This window comes from Danio aesculapii, chromosome 2 (assembly GCF_903798145.1).
Source record: "Danio aesculapii chromosome 2, fDanAes4.1, whole genome shotgun sequence".
Taxonomy (NCBI): Eukaryota; Metazoa; Chordata; class Actinopteri; order Cypriniformes; family Danionidae; genus Danio; species Danio aesculapii.
Window position 1 is genome coordinate 17,662,839 of NC_079436.1, and position 10,643 is coordinate 17,673,481.

General features: G+C 33.1%; 1 protein-coding gene across 3 annotated transcripts in view; it reads right to left on the reverse strand.

Moving 5' to 3' along the window:
- The window catches only part of agla (amylo-alpha-1, 6-glucosidase, 4-alpha-glucanotransferase a), a 65,801-nt gene extending 55,744 nt beyond the window's left edge, over nt 1-10,057 (reverse strand). For 2 of the 3 annotated variants that reach the window (XM_056473904.1, XM_056473896.1), the window contains exons 1-5: nt 9,235-9,335; nt 8,860-9,005; nt 5,930-6,140; nt 4,746-4,915; nt 3,055-3,258 (exon numbers count right to left, since the gene is read on the reverse strand). In XM_056473904.1, the coding sequence (XP_056329879.1) occupies nt 3,055-3,258; nt 4,746-4,915; nt 5,930-6,140; nt 8,860-8,938 (664 nt within the window). In that variant the 5' untranslated portion in view covers nt 8,939-9,005; nt 9,235-9,335. Of the gene's footprint in view, nt 1-3,054; nt 3,259-4,745; nt 4,916-5,929; nt 6,141-8,859; nt 9,006-9,234; nt 9,336-9,979 lie in introns of those variants that run through there. The other variant, XM_056473913.1, reaches the window with a different exon arrangement.
- Between the last annotated feature and the right edge of the window lie 586 nt (nt 10,058-10,643).

The window sequence follows — 10,643 nt, forward strand, 5'->3', positions numbered from 1 at the left end:
AGTACACAAGACAGGCCAAATGTTGCACCGATAGCTCTGTAAATAAACTATTTTTAGAACAGAAGTCAATGCAAAGGCTTTCAGTTGGGGGCTTACAGGAGATTACAGCCAGTCACTTTGGAGTTGTGGCCTTTTCCATAGGAGAAGAGAAAAACCCACTACAATTGAATACTGCAAACACATAAATGACATGCAATACTTTTGGGGCGACTACTGTAAGTGTGGTACTGAATTGTTTATTGAATTTGTCAATTCTTCTTTAAATAAACATAATGCTAATGGAAAAATAAATAAAAAAAAGCTTAAAAAAGTATAAAATATCTCAAAACCTAATCCACCTTTTTCCTACGCCCGATGATGCTTTCTGTGAATTATGGAATGCCATTATAAAATTTAAAAATCAATGATCTTAGCCAGCAGTCACTTTTGGGGATTTACACCTACCTAACTTTAAATAGAGTACTAAAACAGTTCTTGACACCAGAGAGCACCAGTAAAAAAGTTATACATTATGATGTCATGAGAAAAAAAATATATTGCTTATATTTTTATTCAACATTTGTTTTGCCTTGAAAGCCAAGTGTCTCATAAATTTATATTTCAAATTTGATGAAGATAGCATGCAAAATGAGATTTCTGCAAAAGATTTTCTGAGGCTATATCGATGTCCTTCTCTCCCTTACCCCCCCGAGGCATTTTCTCAAAAATGACCATCCCAAATTAAAACACTAACAGTTGCTAGATAAGTTGGCCTACATTCACAGTTTGTGTATCTTTGGAAAGAAGACACTTTTAGGTTTTATTATAGATCATCATTATAATGCTCAAAATAAAAAAAGTTATATATGCTTAAGTAATCTTTAAAAAATTGCACCGCACTATACATATTATTATTTCACTAACAAATATATGAAATTAGTCCTGGAGTAATAAGTACGGTAAAACGTAATAGGTCAACATATAGCACTGTGGTGCTCACAGCGACCCGAGTTCAATTCCCAGCTCAAGGTCCTTTGCTGACACGTCCCTTATCTCTGCTCCCAATGCTTTCCTGTCTGTAACCTCCACCATCCTGTGCCAATAAACGGTGAAAAAACCTAAAAAATAATTATAAAAAAACAACAATTTAATGATCTTGACTAACTGATTGAGATATGAAATAAAGTGTGTCTCAGACTATACAAGAAGCACTGGATTAAATTCCACTGTTCAGTGGCATGTCTTTAAAATATGGAAACTTTTACCACATATTTTCATCCCTTTCATTTACTTAATCTTCAGGTCTTTCATCTCGTGTCACGCTTGAACAACTAAATAAATCCTTAAACATTCATTAATTAATTTTCTTTTCGGCTTAGTCCCTTTATTAATCCGGGGTCACCACAGTGGAATGAACCGCCAACTTATCCAGCACATGTTTTACGCAGCGGATGCCCTTCCAGCCGCAACCCATCTCTGGGAAACATCCATACACACTTACTCACACTCATACACTACGGACAATTCACCTGTACCACATGTCTTTGCACCCGGAGTAAACCCACACGAACTCAGGGAGAACATGCAAACTCCACACAGAAACGCCAACCAAGGCTCGAACCAGCAACCTTCTTGCTGTGAGACGACAGCACTACCTACTGCGCCACTACGTCGCCCCATCCTTAAACAAAACAAGTGAATTTAACTGATTATAATATAATTAAATTACATGAACAAGTCATTGGACAACGATAGTTTGACAAAATAGACTAGAGGAACAAAACACACAGAAGAGCTTTAGGCCCAATCATAATTCTACCCCCTACCTACCCCTCATTTTGCGCATTCACATGAAGGGGTATGGGTGTCCCAATTCTCTTTAACTGAAAAGGCGTAGGGCTAAGGGAAACAGAGATTTTTCAGGACCACACTCGAAACCAAGAGGTACAAAAATTTCCCAGAATACACCATCTACAACGGCAGCATGGCTGCACACAGAAGTCAGGAGATGCACAAATGAGTATTTTTTGTCATTATTACAAATTTTTACAGCAAACAAGCATATGTTTTAATATATTCATAACTGCATTCGTGTTTAACCGTCATCCTTAAAAAAAAAACGATTAAAAAAAACAGCTAAATTTCACTTTCTATAATCCATAATAGTAAATCTTGTATAGTAGCACCACAACCTACTTTCAGATCTATAACTCGATGACACTCGAATACCCTGTCAGAAAAGTCTAGGGGCTGGGAATGACCTTTTTTTACAGTGTCTGGTATAACGTTAATGTTGTTTTTTTGTATTTACATAGATGAATATGGCCATGGTGTAAATGCACAGTATAGTTGCGATCTAATTGCCATATTATATCATTATGATAACATGATATCGTTGCCTTCAGCAATTTCCTAAACATAAATACCAAATAATGACGCGACTAGAATAACTACAGCAGTCGCCATCGTCAATCTCATATGAAGAAAGAGATTGCGATGACACATGATGACATGTGCAGGTGTTGTAGTGCTGTCCCATTTCTTAGGAGTAAAATTTGAAGCAATTCTCCTTCACACTTCTCCAAGGGGAAGGGGTAGGGGACATAAAAAGTAAAAAAACTGAATTATTAACCCCCTTAAGATGGTTTTCAATTGGCAATACAACAAACTATCGTTGTCCAATGACTTGTTCAGTTAATCTAATTTCCTTAGTTAAGCCTTTAAATTGCACTTCTAGCTGAATACTAGCTGAATCTCTTGCAAAATAACTTCTGTCATCATGGCAAAGACAAAAATAGTTATCAGAAACTAGTTATTAAAACTATTATGTTTTAAAATGTGTCTAAGAATTCTCTGTTAACTTGGGGAATAAAAAAAAAAAATTAAAAATTCATTTTGCCGCAAACTGTATATGGATTAAACTCAGCAAAACCTTATTATTTAAAATTATTTGTTATTTTCTTCTGAATGAAACTTTGCCAAACTGGAAGTAATTTAATAATTTAAAACACAGTAGTCAAGTTTTGAAAAAGATTAATAGAAAAGATTGCATTAAAAAAAATGCAAAACACATACCTGTATGATTATAAACCACATCTGTGATGCAAAGCATATTCCACTCATTCTTCAGCTTCTCCACCAGGTTGCCAGCATCTGTCCAGGTGTACGTTTGTCCCGGAGGAGAGAAGTCTGGGTTGAGCTCAAGCTGATCCGCCAGAGAGTAACAGGACCGAGACTCACCCAGCGTCTGCAGTGGTGTAAAGTGAATCATGTTGTACCCTAAAAAAATATTAAATGAATTACTTTGAATACTAAATAATCAAGTATTTCAGTTACAGTATGTATCAAATCAATGTGAAAAAAACCCAGAAAAGTACTCAACATTCAGAACCTCTAATCAATCTTATTTTTCCCGGTCAAATTTTTTCAATCATTTCCCTACTGCATGTGGAAACACTCTGTTAAAGCTGATTTCTACTTCTGCAGCCACTTTGCATAGGCATGGGCCGGTATAAGATTCCGAGGGATTGATAACCTTGGATGAAAATATCACGGTATTACGATATTGTGATTACTTCTCTAAAATATATTCGTTAAATGTCTGGGTAAAATACAAAAACTTTTCCCCCCTTTGAACACAATATAATTTATTTTGAGAAATATTTCAAATATTTTGTAACCGTAAACATGTCAGGCTGAATATTTCAAATGTTTCATTGACTTCTGCTGTCTTCATTTTTTTTCCAAAACCCAGAATCCTTTACAATTTAAAACGGCTTTTCTGCTGGAGATACTGTTGTCCTAAAAAAACAAACAAAAAAAACATAAATAAAAAAAATCTTACACATACCTTAAGAACGGTATTAAAACCTTGACTTTTCCAAACCACGGTATACCTTGAAAACGGTTAGCGACCCATGTCTAACTTTGCAGCTACATCTGATATCTGCTCAAGTAGGATATTGGACCCATTATTGAGCCTTACTTTGCACTACATTGACAATAATTAGAAGCTGCACCAGAGATGCCTTGAGATGGCATATTTTCCATTACATTAGATTTATTTTCATGCATACATTTTCTTTTTGGCTTAATCCCTTTATAAATCAGGGGTCGCCACAGCGGAATGAATCGCCTTAAAATTATTATTTACATGAAAATATTTGTTTACAGAAGATGCAAGAAATTCAATTCAATAAATAATGATAGATAGATAGATAGATAGATAGATAGATAGATAGATAGATAGATAGATAGATAGATAGATAGATAGATAGATAGATAGATAGATAGATAGATAGATAGATAGATAGATAGATAGATAGATAGATAGATAGATAGATAGATAGATAGATAGATAGATAGATAGTGTGGGTTTTCTTCAATTATTTTAAAATCAAGTAATGTACCCTTCATTCAGAAATCTCTCACTTGTAATATGAGAGTATATTTACTGTACAACACTTGTCAGTGAACTCTGAGGGCAAAAAATCTAGAGTCAGTGAAAATCGATCAGTTAGGTGCTCTACTAACTTGTACTGACTTAACCTATTTACATTATTTGTTGAGTTGCGGCATGGTTATTGATTTGTGCACAAAAACAAATAAACTGCAGAGAAAGAGATAAGAGATGTTCAAATCTAGCTAAACAGTTCAAGTTGAACATTAAATACTTGTTAAATAACTGAGAAGCAGTACTGTTTAACAAATTAAAAAATATTTTAACAAATTAAAAAATTTAACAAATAGTGCCGACAGTCTCTTACCCGCCTCTTTGGCAACCCTTAGCCTGTCCGGCCACTCATCCAGGGGCCCGAGGCATTTGGACAGGTATGTCTGAATAGTGATGCAGTCCAGGGGCAAGACATGGTTATCTGCTCCTACCCTGAGCACTGGGTCCACCACAATATATCCACCACCAGACTTCTCATCACCACTGAAGAACAAAAAATTATTAATAAAAAATGAGCAAGCACATGTTGTGTAGTTTTAATGAACAAAAAATGTAGAATATGTTTGTTTTTTTAATTAAGCAATCATCTGTGATAGTTCAACACTGGATTTTTCCCCCCACTAAAAATATTTGTGATTTGCGTTGCTAAACACTTAAATTGTTTTTTGTTTTTTTAATTGAAAAACATTTAAATAATTTAGACTTTTTGCTTCATTAGCTTTGAAGAATATATATTTTTTAATATTCTAATATATTTTAAATGTATATATGTTACTTTATTTAACCAGATAAAAAAACTCATTGAGATCGATATCTCATTTACAAGAGTGATTTGGCCAAGAGGTCCGCAACACACGACTTATGAAAAAATACATATATAATAATAATAATAAATAGAAAGTTAAGATAATATAAATAATACAGTTTAGTTGTTCAGCTATACCACATTACTATATGTTACAAAACACATCTATTGAGAAATGGACTGTTGTTGTTTGTGAAAAAGGATAGAGCGATTTGATTGGGATGAGCTCAGATATTTTTAGTTCAGATTGAAGAGTATTCCAGGATGTATAATTTAAAAGAAATAGCACAACAAATTATAATATTAAATGAGCAAGCACATGTTGTGTAGTTTTAACACCAAAAAAAGTAGAATATATGTTATTTTATCAAAGTAATTAAGCAATCATTTGTAATAATTTAATCACTGGAATTTTATTTCCTCACAATAAAGTTTTTAATTTGTGTTGCTAAGTACTCATTTTGTGTGTTGTTTTAATTGAAAACCATTTAAATAATTTAGAAGTTATGATCATGGTGGAAATTTCGCTTTATTAGCTTTGAAATTTTTTTTTTATTTATATATTCTAATATTGTATATGTTAAATGTATAATTTAAATATAAAATAGTAAAAAAAATTATAATTTTAAATGAGCAAGCACATGTGAAATGCAAAAATGCAGAATACATGTTGTTTTATCACAATGACTCACCCGTGGCCAAAATAATACTGGTATGAGCCTGAAATCTTGAGGTCAAGTGTGCAGAACTTGTCTGAATCATCTTCTCTTGCAGTAGGGTTAATCCAGTCTAATGCATGAAACTTTTGGCGGTCGAATCGCTCGCCTTCTGTGGGGTAGTTGGTGTAAACACGCACATGTTTCCCCTGAAGAGTGGGACCCAGACGAAATTGGAGCTCAAACCCTGTGGACAAACACAATATAAGGTACACCTCACAAAACAAGACTGTGTTCTTTTGAGGTTAAAATCAATAATTTATTAATTTATAAAAGTGATAATGGAACTTGTACCCAAACATGATACTGGCAAAAGTATTACTTGTTCAAATCAAATATGCCTTTCAATAACTTGTCCAAACTAATATTGCAAGCTAAAATCATTATGACAGCAATTTAATAGGCTTCATTATGCAATGAATGCTTTTAGAGTTTTTTTCTTCACAAAAAGTGAATGACATTCAAAATCGTCAAGTGGCATGCCCTTAAATCAAAAACAAACTAAAAGGTTTTGTATTCTTTTGACACAAAGGGCCAACAAATATGATTACTCTCCTATGAGGTACACCCAGGGGTGGATTTAGTGATTTGGGGGCCCTAAGCAATTCTAGCCATGGGGTCCAAAAGTTATAAAATGCACCTTTTGTACTTTAATTCATTTTTAATTGATTTATTTTTCTGTTATTATTTTTCTTTTGTAACTCAATCACTCCTTTTTGACATTTTGTCTTATTAAATTAAAATAATAACAATGTAAAGCATCTTGTAAAATATTTTAAATGATTTGTTTTCTTAAAATGAATTCACAACTAATATATATATAACTATTTTTAAAACGTTTTAAAACTAAATATTTACCTATTTGACTGCTGGACTTCTCCATGATTGAGGGTGGGTGATACATTTACGTAACTTGTAATAAACATTAAACTTTTTTTTAGACACTCATCAAACAAAATATGATAGAAAATTATATTATGTATAATTTATACTTTTAATTTATACTATCTAGGTATTTATTTGGGGGTCCTCAGATTTCCTGAGGCCCTAAGCAGCTGTTTATCTTGCTTATTGGTTAAATCCACCCCTGGGTAAACCTACCTGAAAATGCATTTAGTTTCTTGCAGAAAAACTCAATTTATATAATATACAAATATATATTATAAATGGGTCTAAAATATTTATAAAATGTTTTCTACTTATTTTTATTTTAGAATATAATATTTAATTTAGATATTTATTTTTTAAAATAAAACTTACTTAATGTACTATATGCACACAGACTTTTAATTTTCAGCCAGGCAGCCCAAGGCCTTCTGGTGAACTGCCTTTCCATACAATATAAAGTGGGTATCAGGCCAAACAATAAGCACTGCATTAAATTCCATTCCATTTCATCCCCCCGCCATGTCTTTATAATGTGACAGTTTATTTTACCCCAGTTTTTTTCAATGTAATTTCTGCGCTAGCCTGGTGCTACTGACAGCGCTAGTAGTTACGATGGTCTTTCATCTCGTTTTACACTTTAACAACTAAATGAATGCTTAAGTCTATTTAACTGAATATATTGTAATTACATTACAACATCGATGCTGTTAAAACTACCTTGTGAAATTGAAAATAGTCACATTAAGCTTTCACTGGAAGTTTATCGTTGGTTTAAAACTCTAGCTGTGCATAGAGCCTATTGCATTTTCTGTTTATTTTGTAATTATTTTATTGTCTGAATTATTTATTTGTTTCAGTTATTACAAATGTATGTCTGTTTAATAAGACATTTGATTATTTTTATTTGATTTATTAAATTAGTAAATCATTATTTTATATTCACTTTAACATTACCTCCAATAACTTTGGATTTCCCTGCAGTTTGAATATTCCTCTTATAGACGATTAATATTGGACATCCTATACTATAATATGAAGTTGTATTTAATAGAAAAAAAATACTGTTTTAGACGGTCTTAAGGTTTTACCATATTTATGATTTAAAGTGTAAGCTAATGTATATGATGAATGTAAAAAGTCTAGAGAGGTTTCAGAAATATATGTCATAAAGATATTCATAAATATATTATAAATTAGCAAACTAGATGTAATATCAGTTAATCTCTTATTTGAAAGTTACACAAATCGTATGAAGTTAAATAAAAAAAAAGAAATGTCTCCCAATTAAAGCTCTGCTATTGGCAGTGCATCCATATTACAGTGGCTGTATCAGATGACAATACTGTAATACTGTATATTCTGTGTCCTTTCACAGTAATGAATGAATTATAAATAACTAAACCATGACATTGACATGCTACTTCAAATTACTGTTCTCTCTACTTTAAAGGAGTATTATTTTAAAGAAGGTGAAAAATATTACCAAAAAATGATAGTGATCATGTGTATTTTTATTAACAACAAAAATAATAAACATAAATATAACATAGACAAGATTATTGCAGAGGCAAACTAAAGCATTTGCCACTAAGCTAAACTTTTTTCTCTTCAAATGGGTAGAAATTAGACAAACTATATTCACCTCTTTTGGTTTATTAATAGCATCCGAGGATATGCATTTTATAATATGAGAAAAAGACTTCCATAAAACAAAATATAACTTTTTTACAAACAAAATGTCTTTTCTTATTCCATTAATTGCATTCCTTAACTGAAGGCAAGCAGGGGCAAAATCATCACATATTATTCAGTGCCAATCTTTATTACTCCAATATGTATTAGTGCATGAATGGATAAGAATATTCAGCAATAAAGTTGGCTCCTGAGAGCCTCACAGCATCTATAAATAACCACAAACGTTCCGCTCGTAGCAGAAACGACTAGTCATAAATAGCACACAACAACAACAACACACTGTCAGGACAACGCACAGCGTCAAAATGTGATGAAAATCTTGCCTTGGTCCAGACGGAAGAGAGTCCTGTCGAGTTTCTCCATGTCATTGAGGACCATCACTCTTGTTTGTTTAGCTGTCATGATGCCCTCCTTATTTTAGCACGTCCTTAATACAACGGGGAGGAAAAAATCATCAGGATCCCCTCCACTGAAAAGTAAAGCAAAGACAACAAAAACACATTTTACAAGAGATGACATTTAATTTAAATGAACAGAACCCCATCTACAGCTTCTGGATCTTGAGTTGCAACAGCTTCCTGTACAAAAAAATAAATGATTGCAACATAATGCACTGACTGAATGCAACAGCCACATACCATAGCACAACAAGTGAGCAAAACAACGCCAAACTGCCAGATAGATTTATATAAATATACCTCAATATTATCAAGATTTGTATCCGTACGTTTGTAGGCTATCTACGTCAATGCACCATCACCATTACTAGTTTTAGCGCTCTCCAATTCATGAACAAATCGTTCATATGAGTCGAATCACTTCATTTGGCTCAACCGGTTCATTGTGAAATGAGTCGTTATGCGCCGAGAACACGGGCACTTGACAAATAATTTGCCAAAGTAAGGCTACTTTCAGTGTCGAAATTCATAAATTACTAGACTCAATAGTATAATAAGTAGTTTATTTTGCAAATTAGAGTCTTTGCTGTAATAGACTGCTTAGCCAAACCATGGCTGCAAAAAACTGAATCACTACATCACTGACACTTAATTTAAACATCCATAATAACAGTTATCTACACTACAGCACGTTTAGGTTTACTTACACCGAGACCTAAAATGAATAACTGAATCGATTCATTTAAAACGAACAGATAAAAAGAATCGCTTGTCGAAAATGCGTCGGACATCCCATCACAAACATGACTGGTATTTAAAGTCGCGGCCAAAAAAGTATCCTCTAACTCAGACTACTCGAGGTTAAGAATCTAGCCCATAAAGGCCAGGCTAGGCTATTTTAAATGAATAGGTCAGCAAGCCGTGACACATTAGTGCATAATGACCTTTTCTGGTGCACGACAGTCTGGAATCTCAGCGGATATGAACAATTCGATAATTTTTGCACGACAATACAGTGTTGAAAAGCATGATGGTTAAAACACACCGGTATATCTCTCCTGTTTTCGGCTTTCTAAGGACGTTCCTGTCGCTGACCAGTGTGAAGGAGGCGTGTGTGTGTTTGTGCACGACTGTAATTCGTTTCCCCGTACCGTAAATACACTAATATGAGGCACCAATTTTTATGAAATATTTTTAGGTAGTCAGTGTATGTTTATGCAAATTAGCTGATTAAACATTGTTACATTGTAAACATGTAAACATTGTCCCTTAATTGTTAGATTATATTTGAACAACAAATAGTATGTATGAAGACAACTTCCTGGATTGTTTCAGAATTTGTCTCCATCGTGTGGTGGAAGTCTTCAAACGTGACATGATCCGCCCATTCACGTATACTATAAATTATTATCTTCCAGCATTACCTGAGCAGACAGGTTGCTGATAAGGTAGGAGCAGTGCTTTCTTTTAAACCTCTTAAACCTTCATTGACTTTGTTATTATGATATTTATATACTCAAAAAGAGACGATACGAGCAATTCCAGCATTATGGATGTGTAAAATCTCAAAAGATAAATTCACAGAGGAAGTATGTTAACATTATACTGAAACATCTGTTTAGATTTTCCAAAACAACTAACCACAGAGTTATGAGATCAGAAAAATATCAATCTGTAAAAAAAAATTTCTATTTTAAATGAGGAAAATA